The sequence below is a fragment of the Schistocerca serialis genome, chromosome 6 (assembly GCF_023864345.2).
Source record: "Schistocerca serialis cubense isolate TAMUIC-IGC-003099 chromosome 6, iqSchSeri2.2, whole genome shotgun sequence".
Taxonomy (NCBI): Eukaryota; Metazoa; Arthropoda; class Insecta; order Orthoptera; family Acrididae; genus Schistocerca; species Schistocerca serialis.
Window position 1 is genome coordinate 481547229 of NC_064643.1, and position 27103 is coordinate 481574331.

The 27103-nt window shown below is 45.2% G+C and overlaps 1 protein-coding gene across 1 annotated transcript in view; it reads right to left on the bottom strand.

Moving 5' to 3' along the window:
- LOC126485129 (urocanate hydratase-like) overlaps nt 1–27103 on the bottom strand; it is a 390077-nt gene that overhangs the window by 324752 nt on the left and 38222 nt on the right. The window contains exons 3-5 of the mRNA XM_050108773.1: nt 22994–23147; nt 17272–17462; nt 3922–3988 (exon numbers count right to left, since the gene is read on the bottom strand). Coding sequence (XP_049964730.1) covers nt 3922–3988; nt 17272–17462; nt 22994–23147 — 412 coding nt within the window. The remainder of the gene's footprint in view (nt 1–3921; nt 3989–17271; nt 17463–22993; nt 23148–27103) is intronic.

Genomic DNA, 27103 nt, shown 5'->3' on the forward strand with positions numbered 1-27103 from the left:
ATCAGGGCTCGCACAGAAAAATTTAAGTGCTCGTTTTTCCCGCGTGCCGTTCGAGAGTGGAACGGTAGAGAGACAGCCTGAAGGTGGTCCATTGAACCCTCTGCGAGGCTGTTTATTGTGATAACAGAGTAATCACATAGATATACACCAAGATGTGGATGAAATTTATTAAAACAAAGTACAAATGAAAATGGAAAATCCTTTTAGATATAAGGAGTGATACGAGTGATACCTTTCAAGAGTATCTTTACTCGATATAACGGCGTTCAGCCGCTATGACTGCCTCCAATCTTGCCCTGAAGCACTCTTTAAAACAGCGCTGTCCATATTCGCGATTGCTACTTCGATAGTTGTTCGCAGAGATCCGACATTAGGGTACCTCATCTTATTGGTAACTCTGTCGACTACGCTCCAGACATAATAGTCGAGCTGTTTCAAATCCTGGATACTCGGGGGCCAGAACTCCTTTGACCAGAACATGTCTACGTTACCCGAGAGCCAGTTTTGGACTAAATGGCTCGTATGAACCGGTGCACCGTCTTGTTGAAAGGCGTATTGCCTGCGCGAGGTCACAGTTATCGTCCACGGTTTCACGACACTCGTCAAAACTTGCAGATAAACTTCAGTTATACTCCGTACTTGTCCATAAAATATCGGCCATTTTGAGGTTCTGACTGTCTACTATATGCCTATGGCTTTCACGATCGCCATTCGCGACTTCCGGCGGAACTACGATCTGGCGGGGAAAAATTGAGATTTATCTGGATTTAAAAGCAACCTGTATGTCAAGGGGCCGTAAGTAGAACACTTTTATGTTAACGACTCTGGCCGCGCAAGCCTACGTCCTTATGTGAAGTTCTAAATGTTGGCATAAAATCGATGCGACTACCGGACAAGCAGCTGTGTTGGATGTCGCGTATCGGCGACGGACACGAGCACACCGCAGCAGATACGCACGGCTGGAGATTAAATGCGCAAATCCTTTCGGCTGGCTCGGGCTGCCGGCAACTGCCGAACAGGCGGGCCGCGCCGGCTTTTATTAACGTCTGCTCGCATTGTTCCGCGTCCTACAAAAGACGGACGCGGATATATTGGGGCTCAGGAGTCGCTTCCGCAGTCGCAGCTCGGTGGCCTCTTTCACTGCGAGGCCCGCCGCGTCACACGCAGCGGGCAGCGTGCTGCCAACGACGCAGCTATCAGACTCCTGCAGCAAACGGACAAGGGGGAGAACAGCGACAGTCTCTGCGTAAACTTGCCAGATGTATGGGGAACGGCGTGGTTGGCAGACAGTTTCACGCACGGTGTAATACGCTTGTACAGAGTGATCTAATAGTCGCGCATCTACATCCACATCTACATCTACAGCCATACTCCGCAGGCCACTTGACGGTTTGTGGCGGAGGGTACCTTGAGTACCTCTATCGGTTCTCCTTCCTATTCCAGTCTCGTATTGTTCGTGGAAAGAAAGATTGTCGGTATGCCTCTGTGTGGGCTCTAATCTCTCTGATTTCATCCTCATGGTCTCTTCGCGAGATATACGTAGGAGGGAGCAATATACTGCTTGACTCCTCGGTGAAGGTACGTTCTCGAAACTTCAACAAAAGCCCGTACCGAGCTACTGAGCGTCTCTCCTGCAGAGTTTTCCTCTGGAGTTTATCTATCATCTCTGTAACGCTTTCGCGATTACTAAATGACCCTGTAACGAAGCGCGCTGCTCTCCGTTGGATCTTCTCTATCTCTTCTATCAGCCCTATCTGGTACGGGTCCCACACTGCTGAGCAGTATTCAAGCAGTGGGCGAACAAGTGTACTGTAACCTACTTCCTTTGTTTTCGGACTGCATTTCCTTAGGATTCTTCCAATGAATCTCAGTCTGGCACCTGCTTTACCGACGATTAATTTTATATAATCTTTCCATTTTAAATCACTCCTAATGCCTACTTCTAGATAATTTATGAAATTAACTGCTTCCAGTTGCTGACCTGCTATATTGTAGCTAAATGATAAATGATCTTTCTTTCTATGTGTTCGTAGCGCATTATACTTGTCTACATTGAAATTCAATTGCCATTCCCTGCACCATGCGTCAATTCGTTGCAGATCCTCCTGCATTTCAATACAAATTTCCATTGTTACAACCTCTCGATATACTACAGCATCATCCGCAAAAAGCCTCGGTAAACTTCCGACGTTGTCCACAAGGTCATATATATATATATATATATATATATATATATATATATATATATATATATATATATATATATATATATATATATATAGCAACGGTCCTACTACACTCCCCTGCGGCACACCTGAAATCACTCTTACTTCGGAAGACTTCTCTCCATTGAGAATGACATGCTGCGTTCTGTTATCTAGGAACTCTTCAATCCAGTCACACTGTTGGTCTGATAGTCCATATGCTCTTACTTTGTTCATTAAACGACTGTGGGGAACTGCATCGAACGCCTTGCGGAAGTCGAGAAACACGGCATCTACCTGGGAACCCGTGTGTATGGCCCTCTGAGTCTCGTGGACGAATAGCGCTAGCTGGGTTTCACACGATCGTCTTCTTCGAAACCCATGCTGATTCCTACAGAGTAGATTTCTAGTCTCCAGAAAAGTCATTATACTCGAACATAATACGTGTTCCAAAATTCTACAACTGATCGACTGCACATCTGTTCGACGTCCCTTCTTGAAAACGGGGATGACCTGTGCTCTTTTCCAATCTTTTGGAACGCTACCCTCTTCTAGAGACCTACGGTACACCGCTGCAAGAAATGTGTCCGTAAATGGAGTTGCACTCATTCGTTAGATCAGCCACAGAAGATGGCACCACAGATGTTACCGACGATAAACAGAGACGCCAACGTAATGGGTAGAGGTCATACGACATCTGCAGAATAGTGCAGTTCTGCTGGCGACCATGTCATTTTTGTTGTTGTTGAACAGTGTTTTGCCAGTCGTTCGTATGCTCGTGTTGTAGCGCATTTCGTGGGATGTATCCAGATAACTGTGCCGAATGATTCTACAGTAACGAGACTAATACGCTATTTGGGGTATGGCGATCGGCTGAAAGCAAGAAAAGAACCATAAGATTGGCCGGTTTCACGGACGCTGTACTGATTGAGGTAAGTGGTGTGATGCTGAGTTCAAGTTCAAAAAGTTTGAAGAGGGCTACTGACAATATGCTTACTGTTGCGAAATTTCATTGCCTGGCCTCTCTTTTCTATTCCGAATTCCGAATTACAGTACAATCGAATGACTGAAGCATGTCACGTGTTAGCCATCTAGCCGAGAACAATTAAATCTTTTACTCCACTAGCTTGGTGAAGAATCATGGTAACTGGTATCCGTACTCGTGATCTACTGTTTAGCGTTGCTCTATTTAGATCCTGGAGTCCCCGTTCTATTCCCGGCCGGGTCGAGGATTTTTTTCCGCTGAGGGAGTGGGTATTTATTTTGTCATCATTCCATCTCATCATCATCGACGTGCAAATCGCCAAATTGGCGTCAGGCAGAAAGATTTGCACAACTAGACCACACTACCATAGGTTGGGTCTTCCGACCAATAAAGCCACAGAATCATTTCATTTTCATTCATCACAACTGACAGGAGGTAATACAAGAGCGCCAAAAACCATTATACTTCTCCTTCAAGAAACGAAGGTAGTTTTGAAATATCGTTACAAAATGACATGAATGGAAGTATTCTGTCACGAGAACTGTGTTACTGCTCATGGAGATTAAATTAGAATACGGGAGTTGTCAACCTGCTGTAGGAAGGTGTGTGAGACGGCTTACACAATATACCTCAGCTAAACGAACCGCAACCTTTGACCGGGGTACGTCGATGACCGCGTAATCGGATGTCCAGCGACAAAGCGACCACCAGCGGCCTGCGCCGTGTACTCACCGTAGTGCCGTGGACGATGCCCTGCGGCCCGATGTAACAGAAGCTTCCCGCGGTCATCTGGCCGTACCTGCAACAAGCAGCGAGCGCGAGTGAGAAAATTTGGCAAAAGAAAAGTTGGCAGAGCTAGAATTCTTCAGCGTGCAGGCATTTTTCGTAAGTGCTGAAAAATTCACAGAAACAGCAAATCTCAGGAAGACATGAGGGTATTGCCGCAAAAGCTGGGTATGTTGTGGGCACAACTGTGTTGCACAAATGTGCTACATCCAAGATCGATGACAAAAATTTGCCTATGTCCAGTTGCTGTCATCGGGCTGCGATATTATGCAATATATGGGTTGCACTTCCTGTATCTACTAGGATGATATCGACAAATAAAATGTGCAGGGTGTTGGGAGAGTAACGGGATTTTTTTTAACATGTAACGCGATTAAATCAGATGCCGCACATAGAAATCATATGGGATCGTACTAAATGCTTGTTCTGTAAACTACCGTGAGCAATTTACGGAACCGGCTTCTAACGGCTACATTGTGGCTCAGGTAATCCAAAGGCTTACATAAGCCTGTTTTAACATCGGTGATTACATCTGCTGAATATTAAGAGAAACAGCAGAATAGTTTATATACGCTTTCAGTATGTCGTGCTTTAGCCGGCCGCGGTGACCGAGCGTTTCTAGGCGCTTCAGTCTGGAACCACGCGACTGCTACGGTCGCAGGTTCGAAACCTGCCTCGAGCATGGATGTGTGTGATGTCCTTAGGTTAGGTTTAAGTAGTCCTAAGTTCTAGGGAACTGATGACCTCGCATGTTAAGTCCCATAGTTCTCACAAGGGAATCTTCCCATCGCACCCCCCTCAGATTTAGTTATAAGTTGGCACAGTGGATAGGCCATGAAAAACTGAACACAGATCAATCGAGAAAACAGGAAGAAGTTATGTGGAACTGTGAAAAAAATTAGTAAAATATACAAACTGAGTAGTCCATGCAAAGATAGGCAACATGAAGGACACTGGGCGTCAGATGATGATGATGATGTTTGGTTTGTGGGGCGCTCAACTGCGTGGTTATCAGCGCCCGTACAATTATCCAATCTTTGCTCAGTCCAATATTGCCACTTTCCTGGATGATGATGAAATGATGAGGACAACACAAACACCCAGTCATCTCGAGGCAGGTGAAAATCCCTGACCCCGCCGGGAATCGAACCCGGGACCCCGTGCTCGGGAAGCGAGAACGCTACCGCGAGACCACGAGCGGCGGACTCTGGGCGTCAAGGAGCACCGTGGTCCCGTGGTTAGCGAGAGCAGCTACGGAACGAGAGGTCCTAGGTTCAAGTCTTCCCTCAAGTGAAAAGTTTAATTTTTTATTTTCAGTTTATGTGACAAACTCTTATGTTTTCATCACTTTTTGGGGGGTGATTATCACATCCACAAGAAAACCTAAATCGGGTAAGGTAGAAGAATGTTTTTACCCATTCGCTAAGTGTACAAGTTAGGTGGGTCGACAACATATTCCTGTCATGTGACGCACATGCCGTCACCAGTGTCGTATAGAATATATCAGACGTGTTTTCCCGTGGAGGAATCGGTTGACGTATGACCTTGCGATCAAATGTTTTCGCTTCCCATTGGAGAGGCACGTCCTTTCGTCTACTAATCGCACGGTTTTGCGGTGCGGTCGCAAAACACAGACACTAAACTTATTGCAGTGATTCCTTGATGTTGCTTATCTTGCGCATGGACTACTAAGTTTGTATATTTTACTAATTTTTTTCACGGTTCCACACAACTTCTTCCTGTTTTCTCGATTTATCTGTGATCAATTTTTCAAGGCCTATCCACTGTGCCAGCTTATAACTAAATCTGAGGGAGGTCCGATGGGGAGGTTCCCTTGTCAGTGCCATTTGAACCATTTGAACGTCGCGCTTTGTAGCTTATTGACGAAGCCGTCCAGGTAAAAATAAGCTTTGTCAGTAAACCAAATGCTGCCCACATGCATATCGCCGTCATCAATCCTGTGCACTATATCGTTAGCGAATGTCTCTCGTGCAGCAATGGTAGCGGCGCTGAGGGGTTGCCGCATTTGAATTTTGTATGGATAGAGGTGTAAACTCTGGCGCATGAGACGATACGTGGACGTTGGCGTCATTTGGACCGCAGCTGCAACACGGCGAACGGAAACCCGAGGCCGCTGTTGGATCACCTGCTGCACTAGCTGCGCGTTGCCCTCTGTGGTTGCCATACGCGGTCGCCCTACCTTTCCAGCACGTTCATCCGTCACGTTCCCAGTCCGTTGAAATTTTTCAAACAGATCCTTTATTGTATCGCTTTTCGGTCCTTTGGTTACATTAAACCTCCGTTGAAAACTTCGTCTTGTTGCAACAACACTGTGTTCTAGGCGGTGGAATTCCAACACCAGAAAAATCCTCTGTTCTAAGGAATAAACCATGTTGTCTACAGCACACTTGCACGTTGTGAAGAGCACACGCTTACAGCAGAAAGACGACGTACAGAATGGCGCACCCACAGACTGCGTTGTCTTCTATATCTTTCACATCACTTGCAGCGCCATCTGTTGTTGAAAATTGTAACTACTGTAATTTCGAAAGTTTGTCCGCCTGAAAATGTACTGTTGTCCCAAGCATATTGCAACAACGGTGTATTTCTATCGCTGCTCGTTTAGTTTTTATTGCCGTTTCAAATATACCGGTCATTTTTGAAACACCCTGTATGAGCATCATATATGTATCAGTTGTGGTACCTTTTGATCTGACACACCCGGCGACGGTATTTCGCATACAATTGAGAATTTGTTCTTGTTGGAACACACTGCGTGTCACGTTGTCTTATTTTTTGTAGGTGTTACTGTAAATTTAGTGATCTCTATACTACCTGAATGTAGATCTTTGATCTCAGAGGATGGAACTTCAGCAAGTCTGCAGATTCTTGTCATCTGCATAGTTCGCCATGTCGTAATCAGGCAAAAAGTTTACACCGGAATGTACATGATAAAGATTTCTTTATTAACTATATCTGGTTTTGAACTTTATATTGACATGCGACGTAAAAAGCTGATGTGGGAGCAGAATCGAAAAGTATTTTCATTTAGCGTTCTCGTGACATTTCGTGGCAGCCACGTTGTAATTAGGCAAGAAACGAAATACGAGCGTCTTCGGCCACCATATTCTGATATCTGGAGTTCGAAATCTGCGTAGTTTACAGATTACTGCTTAAATCTGACAGATATTGATGCAAAGAATTTTAAGGTCGTTTATAATCTCTGATATATTCTATTTACTTCGCGACTACATTAATACTGCTGACTATATTCAGTGTGAGTACAGACACATTACTAGGCTGATAAAGACGCTGCTTTTACTGGAGCTTGATGTTTGGCGGCGTCAGGAAGTTTATGTGTGGTACTAACTCGATTTTCTGAAACGGAATGGTGTTGTAGGCTTTACGAGATGGTTTAAAGAATTTCTGCAGTTTAGCAAATATGTGCGTATTAGTTAACACATATAACGTAGAATCGTGTTATGAGAAGAGTAACTATATATAAAAGAAACTGCAGTTATCGAAAGAGCCATCAAAATGAATAAAGACACTTGTTACCAAAGATAAATAACACGTTCTACTTGTAGGATCACTTTAATAACGAGCATACTATTCGAAGAAAAGACGAAGCTGATGGAAACTAGTTAAAAGCAAATCATTAAGCTACGTCTATTAATACTAGATTATTAAACATCTTAAAATATACACAGAATATTTAAACAGGGTCGGCGTTTCAGATAAGAAAAAAACGGTAATGCAATTATTTAGGCTTACGTATAGTACAAAAGCAAAAATACGTAAGATGTTTTTAGTTATGCTTGCATTGAGACATGTTCCTTTCCTTTTACCTTCTGTCTGCTGTACGAAAAACTAGAGCCAAACACGACCATTATGTCAAAACTCTAAAAGTAACGTAGTTGTATCAGTTTATTCCCATTTTTTTCGGTTGTTTTATCAGTAAATAAACAGCTGTTTACGCGTCCTTTGCGCTCGCCGCCATATTGGGACTCTCAATTGCTGGCTTCAGTGACACCAGTGATACTGTATACGGTATTGCCAGTCTAGTAACGTACATCTGTGAATGTGAGACAGTCTGTTCTACCTGGATGTAGATCTCTGATTTCAGAGCATGGAACTTCGACTTGCCGGCAGATTCTTATCATCTGCGTAGTCCTACAAGTTGTAATTAGGCACAAAATTTCCACCAGTCTGTACGTGATAAAGAATTCTTTACTTTTTCTGACTTTGAATTTTATATCAATATGCGATGTAATAGGCTGATGATGGAGCAATAAACGAAAAATATTTTCATTGTTCTCGTGACAATTCGTGGCAACCATAATATAATAAGGCAAGAAACTAAACACGAGAATCATTGGCTGAACCATTCAGACAGCTAGAGTTCGACATCCAGATAGTACAGAGATTACTGAACACTGATCCAGGGCACGAAACAAACTAAAAGTTATCTGAAGCATTCATCTCTGAGAGGAAATGGACAGTATAATGTATATGCTAACCAGAGTTGAGAAGCATTGGAAAATCCAGGCTTGGTTGACCGTCGAAGGGCTCTACGAAAGTAAAGACAGTTTCATCAAAAATGTAAATGAAGTTGCTGCGCTGACACACGAAAATTATAGGAAGCCAAAATAAGCATGAAAGCGTAATGCGAGGAGCATTCAATAAATGATAAAGTAAGATTTTCAAAACACAAAAATATGATAAGTTTTGATTTTACCTAAAATTGTACTCCCGCCCTGCGTTCACACTGGTATCTAAATTGAGGATGACGCAGAGATGCTCTAAACACTGAATTCGATTCTCCGATACTGTTCTAGAGTGAAGATCGTACAACAGTACCTGTTTTCAATCGTCGGGCAAATACCAAACTCATATACACTCCTGTTCATAAATTAAGGATAATTGCAGAATGTGATAGCATAGGCACGTAGGGAACACACACGACACAGATCTGCAAGTCCACGGTATTGGTGATAAGTTGAGAAAACCGTCTCGAAACAGATATGCTACAAAACGCCACTGTTCCCTGTGCAGATACCCCAACATCAATATGGGATATGATCACCATGCACACGCACACAGGCCGCACAACGGGTTGGCATACTCTGGATCAGGTGGTCAGCAGCTGCTGCGGTATAGCCTCCCATTCTTGCACCAGTGTCTGTCGCAGCTCCTGAAGTGTCCTAGGGGTTTGAAGACGTGCTGAATATGTCGATCGAGAGCATCCCAGACATGCTCGATGGGCTTTAGGTATGCAGAACAGGCAGGCCACTCCATTAGCCTGATATCTTCTGTTTCAAGGTTCTCCTCCACGGTGGCAGCTCGGTGAGGCTGTGCGTTATCATCTATTAGGAGGAAGGTGGGACCCACTGCACCCCTGAAAAGGCGGACATACTAGTACAAAACGACTTCCCGATACACCTGACCTGTTACAGTTCCTCTGTCAAAGACATGCAGGGGTGTACGTACACCAATCGTAATCCCACGCCACACCAGCAAACCACGACTTCCATATACATACCTTTCAAGGACATTAAGGGGTTGGTGTCTTGTTCCTTGCTCACGGCAGATGAAAACCCGGCGAGAATCACTGTTCAGTCTATACCTGGACTCTTCCCAAAGGACACTGTTCCAAATGGTTCAAATGGCTCTAACCACTATGGGACTTAACATCTGAGGTCATCAGTCCCCTAGACTTAGAACTACTTAAACCTAAGGACATCACACACATGCATGCCAGAGGCAGGATTCGAACCTGCGACAATAGCAGCAGCGTGGTTCTGGACTGAATCACCTAGAACCGCTCGGCCACAGCGGTCGGCCCACTGTTCCAATGACCATGTACTGTGTTCTTGACACCAGGCTTTACGGGCTCACCTGTAACCAGGGGTCAGTGTAATGCACCTTGCAGGTCTCCAGGTGAATAAACCATGTCCTTTCAGTCGTCTATAGACTGTGGAGACAACTGTTACAGTGGCTGCGGTAAGGTCCCGAGCAAGGTACATGCAGTACTCCGTGGCCGTCTGCGGTCACTGATGGTGAGATATCGGTCTTCTTGTGGTGTTGTACACTGTGGGCGTCCTGTACTGCACCGCCTGGACACGTTTACTGTCTGCTGGAATCGTTGCCTTAACCTTGAGATCACACTTTGTGGCACACGGAGGGCCCGTGCTACGACCTGCTGTGTTTGACCAGCCCTTAGTCGCCTTGGTATTCTACCCCTCATAACGTCATCAATATGTGTTCTTTGAACCCTTTTCAACACACAGTCACAATTAGCAAGACTGAAAACGTCTGCACACTTACTCGCTAAACCGTACTCTGACATGCACCAACACACCTCTGCGTATGTGGACTGCTGCCAGCGCCACCGTGCGACGACCGCAGGTGAAATGCACCGCATGGTCATACCCCGAGGTGATTTAAACCCGCAAAACGCCCACCATGTTTCACCATGTATCAGCATTAAGCTTAATTTATGAGTATGAGTGTATTTATATTCATGAGGGCGGAAATTATAACTAATAAAAACTGCTCAGTACAGGGAAGCTTACGGAACCTGATGGGATACCTGCGCGATCCTAGACCTACATGTACGTCTATATTCTGCAAGTCACATTGCGACGGGTGCCGGAGGGCACTTTGACTACTACTGTCCCTCCCCTCCTTTTTTTGTGTTCCAGGTGAAACCGTCCTTTCGTCCGTGCTTCTGAGCGCCCGTGGCGTCGCGCGGAATCAAACTCGCCGGTGCATGGCCCTCGAGATAAATTAAGGGATATACTGCTCCACTGATTTATTCTGAAGCATTTGTTGGCGAATCCAGCTTAATTCTCTGCATTGCTACATTTTTAAAATTAGCACAAATAAGGGCCGCCAGCCTCGCTTTGGCCCACGAAACCGTGTTAAATTTCTCGCCAATCCAAATGCAATACTTAAAATCTCTGTAGCAGTCTTATCATTTCAGCAACATTTCGAGATCATTCCACTGGAACATGTTCACCGCTAACAGTTCACACACCACCTCCAGCTGGCTCCGAGGAACTCACTTAGACAATGGTTCAAATGGCTCTGAGCACCATGGGACTTAACATCTGTGGTCATCAGTCCCCTAGAACTTAGAACTACTTAAACCTAACTAACCTAAGGACATCACACACAGCCATGCCCGAGGCAGGGTTCGAACCTGCGACCGTAGCAGTCGCGCGGTTCCGGACTGAGCGCCTAGATCACGCAGACAATTCTCAGACAAGAAAGCAGGTAAACAGTTCAAAACAAATAGGGGAAGAGTCGCACAAAACCACCGCACTGAGATTGCCACGGAAACGCTCGCCAACTCCATTTTATTCACTAAACACCATCACCCAGTTAGCTATTTCATTCGATAACTTAATTTGCAGGTCCTGTCTACAGCGCATCTACACACTCTGTACAGGGCAACAAGCGTCTAGAAAACTGGAATATCTCAACCTGAAATCCACGCTCTGGAACGCACTTTCGAAATTTCGCGGTTTTCCTTCTTACGACTTCTGTAATGCGCTGCAAAAACAGACCTCCGACCCAGAGGCAACACCACCTAAGCGCCTCATGAGAGCTACCGGCCGATTCCCCAAATTCGAGACTCCCAAACCCCTCCACGGAATGTAACTTTTATGTCTTTCAGCCAACCAGAATGAGGAACCAACTGAAGGTATTCTCACTGGCCATTTCCGATTGCCGCTTTGCTCCTGTGTGAGGTGGTGCTTCGACTTTGAGGAAATTCTCTGAAACAAAAGCCGTCGTGGGGAAATGATTCGCCATTGAAATTAGTCTAATCGGCTCCGACCACTATCTGTTTAAGAAGATTGGGGAAATATTGGGCCATCATCTTCAGGCCAAACTCCTTTCTCTCTGCAACAGTAAACTGATCCTTCCCACCATAATAGTGGACAGGTGCAGGCAGGAAATGGGATGTTACACAGTCAACCCTCCCCCCCCACCTCATTTTTTGGAAGCACATGATTTTACTCTCCAAGGTTAATGACATTATTGCAGCTGAAAACTCTGCGTAATATGAAATAGGACTGCCTAATTGGATAGTTTTTGCAGAGGCTACAAGGGCATTTCTCTAAAATATTGTACAGAAGCAGAAATTTGGCATACAGTTGTAAATTACATATATTATTTCTTCCATGGTAGTAAATTAAATGAATAATTACTGAAAAACAGTTTAAAAAATTTACTGCATACTGGAAAAATCAAGTTTACAATGTATTTCTTCAGTTTCTCCCGGCGTATTTCTTGCTCGAACAGTCCACGGGTGTACTGCCAGTCCATAGTGTCCAACGGGCACAATATTTCGGCGATCAGACATGTAGCCATCGTCAGGTGCGCTGACGAACTGAACTCCTGAGGGTGTGCGGCCGTCTTAAATCCCTCCCCTCGCGAGGCGTTCTCTCTGGGGTCCGCGCTTGCGCGTCAGCGGTCGGTGAGACGCTGGCGTCGACGTCTGTTGTGGCGTCGGTGTAATTGCCTCGTCCGCCCTAGTCGCCCTTTCGTTTCCTTTGGTGAGCGTCTTTTTAATTACACTCAGTGCTGGTTCCCATGCCCTGCTGAGGTTGTAGCCGCCATCTCGGTTGATGAGTCTATCCCTGGTACGAATTTCGATAGCCTCTCTAACGACGCTGTCCCAATATTTAGATGTCTGTGCGAGGACCCTGGTATGTTGGTAGTCCATTTTGTGATTTTCGGACAAACAGTGCTCTGCGACCGCCGACTTGTTGGGGCACCCAAGTCGAGTGTGCCTCTGATGTTCTCGGCAATGTTCTTCGATGGTGAGCACTGTCGGTCCAATATAAGTCTTCCCACCAATCGCTTTTTTTAACAGATATTAAACATCCCTGGCAACGCCGGGCTCTGCAGCTAGTTCTTAACAATTCGCAAACTATTGAAGGATACAGCACTTCATGTAAATATGTGGAATTATACGAATCGCGGAATGATACAAAAGCACGACCTGACCTCAAATTGTGGAACATAACTCAGCCCAGTAAATAAACTGGCACGGTATTACCGGTAATTTCATCAGAATACCGTGCTCCTTCAAATATAGGTCCACATCCAGATTCGTCTTTACGCTTCATGGCAATGAACACGAAACTGTATGTAACCAGAATGGCTGACCTTTTGGAAAAGCAAGCATGTGGCTTTCACAACAGCCAAATCACGCGGTAGGCCAAGAACCAACCGCTCACCGTAGATTAAGTTTCAGATGCAGTGGTTGATGAACGACCTTACGAAAGTGTCCGAATCTATATATAATCAAGATCGTTAATATCTCAGAGATACGAGTGAAGTAAATATTGTGTGTTTTGAAACGGAAAACAGGCGACGAAGAAATGAAAGAGCAAGGAAACAAGCATCTTTCATCGAAAAGGCGGGTCATGGCACAACACTCTGCAGAGGATAGCTTCAATGGAATCCATAAAATATTGATGGGTTAACCAAGTTAATCGGTCTTCCGAAAAACTGCGTAGGTTTTTTTTTACGAGACCATCGGTCGTTAAAGGCAAAGATAAAGTTTCGGGACCCAGCTGCGAGGGTGGGTTGAAACGTAATGCTTCCGAATTTTTTATGTGAGTATTCATAAAGCTTTTAAATAAAGCGACGTGTATTGACTTTCTATATTTTTATTCTTTCTGTCCACATATTTATTTCTCATTAAAGTCACCCTAACGACGATCACATTTCTCCCAACGAGAGACTAGTTTGTTGACACTGTAGAATGCTGACTTTGTTGGCGGAGCCACAACCAGACCTCTACTTCATTACTGCCAAAGAGAAGTCCTCTAAGATGTTCACTAAGTTTTGGAAACAGTTTAAAAAGGGATGGGACGAAATCGGGAATGTGTGGAAGATGAACGGCAACAGTGAACCCAAGGTGTCGTAGTGTGGCAGATGTTGAAGCGCTGCCGGCCGTTGTGGCCGAGTGGTTCTAGGCACTTCAGTCCGGAACCACGCGGTTGCTGCGGTCGCAGGTTCGAATCCTGCCTCGGGCATGGATGTGTGTGATGTCCTTAGGTTAGTTAGGTTTAAGTAGTTCTGAGTCTAGGGGACTGATGACCTCAGATGTTAAGTCCCATAGTGCTTAGAGCCATTTGAACCACCTAGTTGCAGCGCTCGTCTGTGGTCTAGCATTGTCATGCTGAAAGAGAGAGTGGTCCATGTGTGAAAGAACTCTTATAATTCGTAGCTTCAGTTTTCTGGGGGATTACAGCCCGCTATTTCTCACGCACAGACAAAATTACGTTGCACAGCGACAGGTTACACGCTGCAATTTGATATCCTCCAGCGAAGGGGGAAAGTCGGTCGAGTAATATGCATGGTGACATTTACTGAACTATATGAAAATTACGTAAATTAGTTACAAACTTCTGCGTGCACACACTTTACTCAACATGTAAACGTCAGTACAGATGTTCGGGTTTCGGTTATGGCATGTTCGATTTGCCTGCCATCATTGGTGATGACGTGGCTTTGGTGAATAGCGATATTCTGCATGACCTGCCGAAGTGTCGAGACATCGACGCTGTCGATGACTTCCTGGATTGCTGTTTTCAGCTCAGCAGTGGTTTTGGCGTTATTTCTGTAAACCTTGCATTTAACACAGCTCCACAAAAAGGAGTCGCATGTGTTCGGATACGGAGAATATGGCGGCCAATAGGGGCCCATGCCAATGGTTTCTGTGTACCCCAGAGCCAGAATGAGGTTTCCAAAGTGCTCCTTCAGGAAATCAAACACTCTCCTGCTTCGATGGGGTCGAGCTCCGTCTTGCATGAGCCACATCGTTGAGCCGTGGCTGGCTCGCCTCATGCCTTGCTTTTTATCATTGGTTGCAGTCCAGTACTGTCTTATTTCTTCTTTGGTTACCCCGATAACGTTGCTGTCTTCTCTCCGTGAGTGGCAGCAGCAGCGTCTATCGGTACTAGTACTGCTGTATTATCTTTGGTGTGGCGCATATATTTTCCGGGTGTGCCGTGCGTGGCAGTCGGGTGGGGCAGAGTAGCGAGGACGTCTCCGTGGCATGGAGTCAGGCCGGAGCCGCTGGCGGCGTGCTCGTGCGGTTGGAGTTGTGAGGCGCTTCTTATGAGGGTTAGGAAGATCGTCGCCCACCGATCCTGCACACTAAAGTTGAGTGCTCACTTAACCTACTATCAAGCCCCAACTGCTATCACATCTCTTCGTTTGATCCTGGTTGGCGCTTTGTGGGAGATTCCCGCGAGCAACAACGTGTGTGCATTAAAGTCGGCTAGAATTGCAACCGTCTTCCTGTGTGGTGTTTAACATGATTTAATTCATTCCTTCATTAATGAAGTATACCACCGGTATCTTCTGCCTTGTGGCCGTTGACGTTCCCATAACCTGCCCTGGTCGTTGACTTAGTTTTCAGCAGTGTATTTTCCTCGTCCAGCACGGCGTGTAGTTCGACAGCTGAGGTGTTGTTGGTAGTTTTGGGCGTTTATACTCACTTGGCTGGATTGGGCACCAGTATCCAGAACGTTGTGCTATTGACATCTTGTTGTCGTTTTGCTGGTCGGGTGGAGTAGAACTGATCTTGTTGTTTAGTTCGTCAGCTGGCTTTCGGTTGGGTTGCCTTCCGATTAAGAGGTTGTCGTTCTGGTTGCCTATCTCACCTAAACGTGCGTCAGTGTTACCTTCCGAGGTCGACCCTTGGCACCTTCTGAGCACCGCTCCTTGTGTTTTACATAGTGATTTCCATTTTAGTCTTAAGTACTCTATGTGACCTTCATCCGAGGTTTAGCTTATTAAAATTGCATGGCTTTTCTTCTTAGGCCTTAAGCCATAAAAAAAGAGAAATTGTTTCTTGTTTGGTATGTGGCCTTCAGCCGAGTTTTCAGCATTTTCAAATCAAAAGTTGAAAATTTTTGTCTAGGCTTTAATGCATAAGAAATATTTTCAGCTTAAATTAAAAATTTGAAATTTTTTGTCTGGGCATTAAGGCGTGAGACTGTTTGAGTTTCGTATGTGGCCTTCAGCCGAGTTTCATGTGAAGCATTTTAGTATAAAGCCTTTAGCCTATTTTAGTTGAAATTTAGAATCTCTTTCTTTTAGGCCTTAAGCCGTAAAATTGTTCTCTGCATGGTGTGTGGCCTCAGCCGAGTTGTAATCTCTCTTAAATTCAAAATTCAAAATCCTTGTCTTGCCCTTACGCCATAAGATTGTTATTTTTAGTATGAGGGCTTCAGCCGAGTTTTACACGAAATATTTTAAGATAAGACCTTCAGCCTTTTCAAATTGAAAGCTCTTTTTCCTAGGCCTTAGGCCGTTAACTTGTTTTGTTGATATGCGGCCTTCAGCCGAGTTTTCAAGCTATTTAGATTAAACATTGAAAATCTTTGTATCTGCCTTAAGCCGTAACACTGTTCTTGATTAATGTGTTTCCTTCAGCCGAGTTCTATGGGAAAAATTTAAGCTAAGGCCATCAGCCTATTCATATTGAAGATAAAAAATTTTTTCTAAAGAAGTGAAGCCTCCAGAAGAACTCCTGTACCTCAATTTCTTGCTTAGGCCTTGTGCCTTGGATTTTCGATGTGGCCTTCAGCCGATAAATCAAAGGAGGTCTTTCGTTAAAACCTTGAGAGTTTTTGATTCTTGCTTGTGTGATTGTGTGTTTTAACAAATAAAGTTTGTATGTTGAGAGCAACTGACAGTAACTTATTATGGCCCCATTCCACAAATATAATCTCATCCTCTCAGTACTGCTAGCCCAGGGATTTTAATTGTGTCGAAATGAGTGTCACTTTGGATAATGGGGAGGAAATCATCTTCCAAAACCTTCACATGCCATTCGGTAGTCACTGTGCCATCAAGGCATATCGCACCGATTAATCAATGACTGGACATTGCACATCACATAGTCACCTGTTGAGGGTGAAGAGACTTCTCGATCGCAAAATGAGAATTCTCAGTCCTCCAAATGCGGCAAATCTGCTTATTGACGAACCCGTCCAAATGAAAGTGAGCTTCGTCACTAAACAAACAACAATGTTCGTAATAATTCCCATCATGCTCCGCGGCCAGTCGTGTAATTTGACCGTCGTAACGCAAACTGTTCAAAAGTTATGGCGATTTTATTTCATATAGTTCAATAACTGACACCCTGTACATGACGCGTAATACCACAACAGATATTGAGAACAGAATAAAAAATTCAGAGGTACTTCTTTTCACCGCGTCCTTGTACAACCCAAAAGCTAGTGAAATGTTTTCCGTACTCACATGGTGACTCCGAGTGCAAACATGTCGTCGTAGTGCTTCCTGGTGGAGTAGTTGGGCACCACCATACCGTTGGTGATGACGAGCCGCGGGGCCGACGCGGGCGACGGGAAGACCCCCAGCGGGTGGCCCGAGTACAGCACCAGCGTCTGGTCGCGCTCCAGCGAAGACAGATAGCGCATCACCAGCCAGAACTGCACACGACACGCGGTACATACAGAAACTCATCGCTTCCCCTACTTCTCTACAAAAGCATTCCTAATAGCCTGTGTGATATTAGTGCAGCAAAGTCATAAAGCTCTTCGAATTACAAGCATTTGGAACTTGCAACATGGTTTACACTCACGTTTCTGGAGAAAGAAAATCTCCTATATCAAAAATTAAAATGGATTCGCTGACAGAGGCCTGGGGACGGTCAGCTCGCTCTGCTCGTCTACGAGATCCAGAGAGCCGTAGACAACCGCTCCTGTCGTGTTCCTCGATTTCCGGTTGGTTGGTTGATGATGATGATTATGTTTGGTTTGTGGGGCGCTCAACTACGCGGTCATCAGCGCCCGTACAAAGTCACAATGTTCACACATTCCAATTTTTTTACACAGTCCAATCTAGCCACTGTCACATATGATGATGATGATAATGATGATGTGATGAGGACAACACAAACAGGCAGAGAAAATCCCCAACCCGGCCGTGATCAAGAGGCCGCAACGATAGCTACTAGACCACGAGCTGCGGACATTGGCTGATTGATTTTGGGTATGGGACCAAATAGCGATGTCATCGGTCCCATCGGATTAGGTAAGGATGCGGAAGGAAACCAACCGAGCCCTTTCAAAGGAACCATCCCAGCATATGCCAGAAGCGATTTAGGGAAATCACGGAAAATCTAAATCAGGGATGGGCGGACGTGGTTTTGAATCGTCGTCCTCTCGAATGCGAGTCCAGTGTGCTAATCACTGAGCCACCTCGCTCGGTTTCATTTCCGCGAGATATTCAGTACATTTCCGTGCTGCCTTTTAGTAAATGCCAGCCGCGGTGGTCTAGCGGTTCAGGCGCGCAGTCCGGAACCGCGCGATTGATACGGTCGCAGGTTCGAATCCTGCCTCGGGCATGGATGTGTGTGATGTCCTTAGGTTGGCTAGGTTTAAGTAGTTCTAAGTTCTAGGAGACTGATGACCACAGATGTTAAGTCCCATAGTGCTCAGAGCCAGTTTTGAAAATCGACAGGGTGAAAGGTAGTTTCAAGTGTACCGCAAGGAAGTGTTGTAATGATGCCACAGATTACAATATATGTGTAATTACATCCCTTGGCACAGAGTAGTGTGTAGAGAATCACATGCAAGCAGTGTCAAAAAATAGATATTGGTCAGTCGGACAGTGCTGTGGTATTTGGGCTATCTGACCTTACACTGCAAGCTGCTTGAAGCGTCTGGTTGACCAGCTTGTAGATGCCGAGTAAAAACAAACTGCATGTAGAGGTGGACATAGTTCCGAGGTATAGATGTTGTGGTATTTAGGCTATCTGAACGTACAGTGCAAGCTACTTGACACGATGCGTTGAGCTGCTGGTAGATGCTGAGTAAAAACAAACTGCATGTAGCGGTGGACATGGTTCCGAAGTATAGATGCGTATCTGTGTTACCCATTGTGCCTTCCAGAATGACGATGTCAGCCAGGGAAAGCCACGAAAACATTCCGCACACCATAACGCTTCCTCCCGGCTGCAGGGTTCTTGCTTTAAGATATTTCACGCCGTGCATGCCTGTGGCCACCGGTCCAATTGAACACAAAACGTGACTGAAAAGCCCTCCTGCACCAATTAGCGGACTTCAAGTTGCGGCATTGCCGTGCAAGTTGCAGCATTTGCGGAAACCCTTACGCGGATATGTTCGCTGAACGGTCGTTCAGGTAACACTGTTGGTAGCCCCTTGGCCTAAGTCAGGGCTTCACAACATACATGCTCGCGGAGCAAGCTGTGAGCAGCAAGGCGCGAGCACCGAGCGCGAGCACGCTACCCCCACTACCGGACCAGAGCGGAGAGTGGGGAGAGTCACGTGGGGTACACAACAGCTGCCGCCAGTCGATGTAAATCCGCGGCCACCTGCAGGGATAGCACTCACGAATTATTACTGCGACAAATGAAACAAATAAAGGAGAATGTACACGTGCCACATAATTCTATTAGCTTAGTCTATGCCTCTACCATCTGTAGACACTGAAACTAAAGAATTCCACGACAATACCATATTTTCAACACTTTCTTCAACACTACTTAAAATATCACCTCCAGTTGTAGTGTTCTTCATGGCTACTACATCGAGGAGCTCCTCCCTCACCTGAAGATCTCTATTAACACTTCTAATAAATATGGCAAGCTGATATCAACACTTTTGTCCAGAGCTAGAGAATACGCGATAAAATCTTTACAGATATTTGCAAGCTGGCTCTGGACGTAGTCTGCCATGTCCTGTATGCGACGCATAATGGTCATGTTAGATAATGGCACAATCCGAAACTATTCAACTTGAGATGGACACAAATGTTCCGCTGCAACTACCAAACATTCTTTTATTAAATCGCCATCAGTGAAGGGGCGCAGGGATTTTGCTAAAAGCAAAGCAATTTTGTAACCCACTCTGAGAGCTGCCTCAGTTGATTTTTCTTCGTCGTCCAGATCTTCTTCGGATAGCTTCCTTTTAAGTTTAATAACTTCCTGTGCACGATCTGGTCAATCACATTTTCCACGTTCGTAGTCTTTCGCGTGGTACGACATATAATGTCGCTGCAAATTAAATTTCGTAAAAGAATTCAGCGTTTTGTGACCTACTAAACATTTTGCAACACCATCTTTTTCAGTAAAGAGATACAATTCCTCCCAATGGGGTTGAACTGCGAAAGCATGGTTGGGGTTACACAACGGCGACTTCACATGATTCTTAACCAGCGAAGTGACCGTTAAGAGCTGCGTGCGCGCGCATTTCCCCTCCCTCCCCTCCCTCCCAACACAGCGACCTTGCAGCTGCTCGCGAGCACGTGCCTGAGCAGACGCGAGTACTCGCGCTCAAAACCGGCCAGTTGTTAAGCCCTGGTCTAAGTGCTTGGTCAGTTGTCAATAGCTGGACGTCTATTCGCCGGGCACATCTTCGCGGCTCACCCCTGTCATCTATGGCCCGTGGTGCACCACAATTTCCTCAGCTCTGGTTTTGGATAACGCCACTTCACTTTACCACTATAACTAGGGCGGGACGCCAACGGTTTGAAAGCACAGCCGTTTCGGAAATGTTTCCGCCGTTGGGCCGAAAGCCGTGTCCTTTTCGAAGTCAGATAAATCGCTCCGTTTCAGCATTATTATGACTGAACTATTGTCCTCGTCCTCCCCGACACACTTTATATACCCTCCACTGCTGTCGCTACCCCCTTCCGTCTGTGAGTGGTTATTTACCTTAACGTCGAACATAGACGGTGTTCACAGTAATGTGATCAGACCGTGTTGCTACACTGCTTTCATTAACTACCGTAGAACGCGATGTGAGCTGATGCCGTAATAAAAAGCTCTCTTTCGTCACCGACATACCGTTGTACCAAAGAGATAATAATATATGTTGCTACTAGTACAAAACAGTGTAACTGTGAATAAAATAATAACAGGTAATTGAAATGAAAAATAAAAAAGTACCATCTAGTCTTAAATGAACTGACTACTATATTTTATAATAACATATAGGTACAAAAATCTATGTTAGAAGTAAATTGCATGCTTCTCTGGTAAGGAGTTACAGAGGAAATTAAATCTCTAAATATGACGTTAAGAAATTAGGTATGAGTGCCCTTTTTTTTGCAAACCAGTCTAGTAAAGGCTAATGCCATCTAGTGAAAATAACGGAAAATATTAGGATATTGTCTATGAGAAAGACAATGCTTACGAAAGAGGAAGTGGTTCTGACAACAAGGAACCGCAAAATATTTACACAGTCGCAAATAACGGTTTGAAATTATTAAAGAAGCCTCTGTTTCTCGATTGTAACTGTTCATTTAAAAGAAGGCCGTCTTTTCTTATCGTGTATCTAAAAATCTCTATATCTTTTTATATAACTCATCTCCGTCCTTTCTTTCCTTTATGCAAGATCTCAATTTCTACGGGTCTTTAGATTATGGCCTGACCTCAGCAAATGTTCTGTGAAAGTAAAATGATGCAGTTTCAAATTTTTTTACCTATAAGATGTTCTTTATATCTAATATTAAATGCCCTTCCAGTTTCTTGGATGTAAAATATTGACAGTCCATCGAATGTCATTTTGTACGATAAACACTTTTTTACGGCATCTGCTCGCAACATGTGTCGCCTTCTGCGGTGTGCTTTACGGAAGCTCTGTATGTAATTTTTTCTTACAGTGTTAATGATGGTTTTAATTATAACTACTGCTTGTGGCCTGAGGTGGTTAGGTCGTGATTCATGTTAACCGATTTAAGTGATCTATCCGAGTAAGTTGTTACTTCAGAGAATTTTTAATTATTTTACATCATAACTGGCAGCTAGAAATTATTGTTTGTTTTGTTATTATTTTTAGATAACATAAGGTAGATCTGAAGAAGATACTGATATCAGTGTCGAAACCTAGGTAAAATTTAAATAAATAAACTTCCGGCAACCGACCGACTATTTACTTCATTAAATGAATCTTACTCACAGTTGCTGTTAACAGTCATGTTCAAGATTGTGAACTTCTGTATTGTTGCGTAGGTCTTGCCTGTGGATCGTACGTATTATTTACAACTCCGGACAAGATGTGATTGATTTTCTGGTCATGCACGAAAAAGTCAGCCTTCGTGTTTCCGACACGGTAGAGAAATTTCAAGACTTCTGTCTGTTCGTCTGTGGCAGTGAAACGGATGAAATCTTCACGTGGCTCATTATATAATCAATGTTCGATAAGCCGTAATTGGCTAAAGGCGTGTACTGAGTCAGTTCTGAGTCTATTGCTTCATAATCATCTTCTTGTTATTTCAGTACACCACAAATTCTATTGATGATGACTGCAATGAAAATCTGAAAGCCAAGTTAAATAAATGCATTGTGTGATCCATCATTTATCACATTTTCTTCGAATTACTTCCTTTTTTTTTCTTCGTCATTGCTGTGGTCATGATTTCTCTACAGTTCACGGAAACCGTTGTAGACGTGGTAATGCGAAGTGAGTTGGGCAAATGGTTAGTCAAGACCCTTTACAAGGTTTGGAGTGGGTGAGAGTAGAATAGTTTGTTCTAGCAGCCGGGCACCAGGCTACGGTCTCTCTTGTGTCTCACCCGGACAGCTACGTTGATATCGATGAGGAAAATATCGACGTTATCGACAGACAAAGAGGTTGTGGACCCAGCAACTCGTGGAAGGTGGCGCTCCGGCCAGTCATCTGCTCCTGCCACCTAGAGGCCAGAATGCCCTTATAAATCAGTGGCCAGCATCTATACAGTCACATCGCTCGCCGAGTGAAGACTGTACACATCCTTTAAGAACTATTTGTTGCTGTGGTGATTACGACCTTGCGTCGACTTACGAACTTTCTGGTATCGTTCTTCGACAATCAGTTTCGTTCGCTCACGCCAACATAGGTTGTTCAGGTTTTTTGTGAACTGTCATTTGTTCTGTGGTTATTTCATTGTGTATTAAGAAACGGTGTGTACGTTGGTCTCAAGAACTCAAACAAGCGTGTACAAAAGTATCTCTCACCTGTGCCCAGTTGGAGAAGACCTGTCCGTTGCCCCCGTAGGTGACGAGCTCGTGTGGGAACTGCGCCACCGCCGGGTCTAGGTTGTTGAGGATCATCAGCATGATGGCCGCCGCCTCCGGACAACGGGCAGGCAGAAGTTGCAGTGGATAAGCCCTGGGAAGTAAAATCAGAAACTGTACGTTAATGACTGAGATGTGTGCTCACTAACTGAGCATTCGCTTCGTTGAAAGGCCCCACTGAGTCCGAACAACAGAAATTCAGCTACCCACGAGAGCACGATTCATGGTTCGAGATCCTGCTCATGGTTGACAAAATCTCATGACACTTTCCGTTCTTATTGTCGTCGTGAGTAGACTGCATATTATACCAACTCTGAGATTCACACTGAAGTCTGGCAGAAAGGGCACAATGATAGCAGTAAGTTATTTCTGGGCGCTTCTCGTTGTAATATGACAATATGGTCAAGGGCACTATTATACCAGACTGTGTTCTAAATTATTTTTATTTGCACTTCTACTTCTGGGAACTGCCCATACTCAAGTGCAGTGGTCAGAAACAGTCTGAAATGCTTGTAAGTGTATTTCAGGGTCGGTTGCGCTGGGAAAAATTTGTTAAGAAAAAAAAAAAAAACGGGAAGCTGCGCCGTTTTAGAGTTAACTAGCATTGAAGTTAGCCAATCAGACCATTGTGCGAGCAAATTCAACCGGCCTGCGAGAGTCAGTTAGTGTCAGTTGTACTCATACCATTGATCACAGCACAAGCAACTGCTCAGCCTTTGGCTTGGGTTCGATCTTTACTACCATCCCTCGTCCAGTTTTTGACTCGCTCTCTTGTTGGGTATTAGGAAACCAAACGAAGAACAAGTTTGGTGACAGCGTCTCTGAGGGGCAGCTTGAATTTGTGCGCAACACCCTGACTGGCTAACTTCAATGCTAATTAACTCGGGCCGGCCGGTGTGGCCGAGCGGTTCTAGGCACTTCAGTCTGGAACCGCGCGACCGCTACAGTCGCAGGTTCGAATCCTGCCTCGGGTTTAAGTTGTTCTAAGTTCTAGGGGACTGATGACCTCAGATGTTAAGTCCCATAATGCTCAGAGCCATTTGGCCAGTTGACTCGGAAAAGGTCCAACGTTTCGAATTTTTTTCTTGCCATTTATTTCTCAGCACAACCTACCCTGCCGTAACCTTGTAAGCTTTTCAGACTATTTCTGACCACCCTGCATGATAACAGATACGGATACAACGTTCTTGTTTCGTCAAGATCACCATCACCGGAAAAAAGTTTTTGAGGTAGATGACAGTGCACCGACAGAAATAGAATGTTGAAATTACAATGAAATCTGGACCATTAGCTGATTACAGCCGTTGATATATACCAACAAAGACAATTGAAAATGTGTGCCGCGATAGAGACTCGAACCCGACATCTCTTGCTTACAGGGCAGACGCTCTATTCGACTTTTTTTTAAATCTCATTTTTGTTCGTTTTCGTTCGTTGCATCTGCTCGGGGCGGACGTCGTAAGACACCCGTTTAAGTTCGTCGTTCATCCATTAACTCAGTTTCTTTTTTATTACAGAGGGCAGCTAACCCTCTGACCGAACACGCTGAGCTACCGTGACGGCTTTCCACTGAGCCACCGAGGATACTGAGGACAGAGCGACTGCAGCGACTTGTCTCTGGCACGCTCCCCGTGAGGCCCACATTTCCAACTTACTGTCCACACACTTCATTTGTAGAGCCCCTGCTCACATTACTCACGGCAGTCAATCTACCGATTCCCGTAAGAGTTTGAGCAATGTGAGTGGATCCGCACTGAAGAAGATCATGTCCGAAAGAACAGATACCATCTTCATGTAGAAACGGAATGTGTTAGGTGTCCATGAACGGAATAGAAGATTAACAGCTTTGAGAAAATCCTGAGGGGGATTCAGCTCGCTTCCTGCAGCTATTTAGGTTTTCCGTTTCTAGCCACATTATTCTGAGTTGCTGGTTGATTAAGTGAAATACTTTTGTATTTACAAACTCTTCAATTTGCAGCAGAAGCTGAAAATTCCTTTTAGATATCCGCGACAGATTTCATATTTATTATAGGGGGTGGTCACGAAGTTTCCATTAGAAGGCGGAGGAGTCCAGAAACAGTTGGCCAATCAGGTAAAGTCGCCGTGAGTATTGAGGCAATCCTCCCACGGACGCACCGGATTGAAGATACCCGTCTGGAAACACACCGTGTCCTGCTGCATGAAAAAGTCCGTAACTGCCTGCTCCCCATCCTCCTCCGACAGGTGCATCCATGCATGCACGTCCAAAGGAACAGGCTCTGCGGCGACTACAGCCGTTATGAAATACATTAAATGTATTCGCAATTATGATTAATGACAACCATCAGCTGTAGAATGGAATGTGCTGGACCGGGACTCGAACCCACATTTCCCGCTTATCGCTAGCGGTCGCTCTATCATTTGGCTGTCCGTGTACGACTCAGAGCCAAATCCAAACTTCCATATCTCGTCATGCAGGCGTCTACGACCTGGACTCTTACATCCATTATGTTTATTCGCGCACAGGTCAGACGCTGTACTTGAAAGTAGCTTGCCCGATATCGACAGAGAAAAACGATTTTGCAATGCATGCGTTATTCTGATTACGATACGAAGCTCCTTTGGACGTGCATGCATGTCCGGGCAAGCGACTTTCATATACAACGTCTGACCTGTGCGGGAATACAATTAATGGATGTACGAGCCCAGGTCGTAGACGCATGGTTGACGACGTACAGAAGTTTGGGTCTGTCTGTGAGTCGTGCACGGATAGTCAAGTGGGCGCCGGCGTGGTAGCTCAGCCTGGTAGATAAGAGAGTTAGCTAACCTCTGTAATAAAAAACTGAGTGAACGGACCAACGAAGAGCCAGAACGGGTGTCATCGGACGTCCGCCCCGAAAAAACTCAACGAACAATACAGAACAAAATGACATCAACAAAAAAAAAAAATTGGTAAACCAACAACTAGTTAGTTAGTTGCGTGTTCCATTGATCAGTCACGCAGTACGGTAGCCGTTGTGATGTGGGACGTGTCAAGTGCACAAGAAATGAACATATGAAACAAGATTTCTAATATATATATATATATATATATATATATATATATACACTCCTGGAAATTGAAATAAGAACACCGTGAATTCATTGTCCCAGGAAGGGGAAACTTTTTTGACACATTCCTGGGGTCAGATACATCACATGATCACACTGACAGAACCACACGCACATAGACACAGGCAACAGAGCATGCACAATGTCGGCACTAGTACAGTGTATATCCACCTTTCGCAGCAATGCAGGCTGCTATTCTCCCATGGAGACGATCGTAGAGATGCTGGATGTAGTCCTGTGGAACGGCTTGCCATGCCATTTCCACCTGGCGCCTCAGTTGGACCAGCGTTCGTGCTGGACGTGCAGACCGCGTGAGACGACGCTTCATCCAGTCCCAAACATGCTCAATGGGGGACAAATCCGGAGATCTTGCTGGCCAGGGTAGTTGACTTACACCTTCTAGAGCACGTTGGGTGGCACAGGATACATGCGGACGTACATTGTCCTGTTGGAACAGCAAGTTCCCTTGCCGGTCTAGGAATGGTAGAACGATGGGTTCGACGACGGTTTGGATGTACCTTGCACTATTCAGTGTCCCCTCGACGATCACCAGTGGTGTACGGCCAGTGTAGGAGATCGCTCCCCACACCATGGTGCCGGGTGTTGGCCCTGTGTGCCTCGGTCGTATGCAGTCCTGATTGTGGCGCTCACCTGCACAGCGCCAAACACGCATACGACCATCATTGGCACCAAGGCAGAAGCGACTCTCATCGCTGAAGACGACACGTCTCCATTCGTCCCTCCATTCACGCCTGTCGCGACACCACTGGAGGCGGGCTGCACGATGTTGGGGCGTGAGCGGAAGACAGCCTAACGGTGTGCGGGACCGTAGCCCAGCTTCGTGGAGACGGTTGCGAATGGTCCTCGCCGATACCCCAGGAGCAACAGTGTCCCTAATTTGCTGGGAAGTGGCGGTGCGGTCCCCTACGGCACTGCGTAGGATCCAACGGTCTTGGCGTG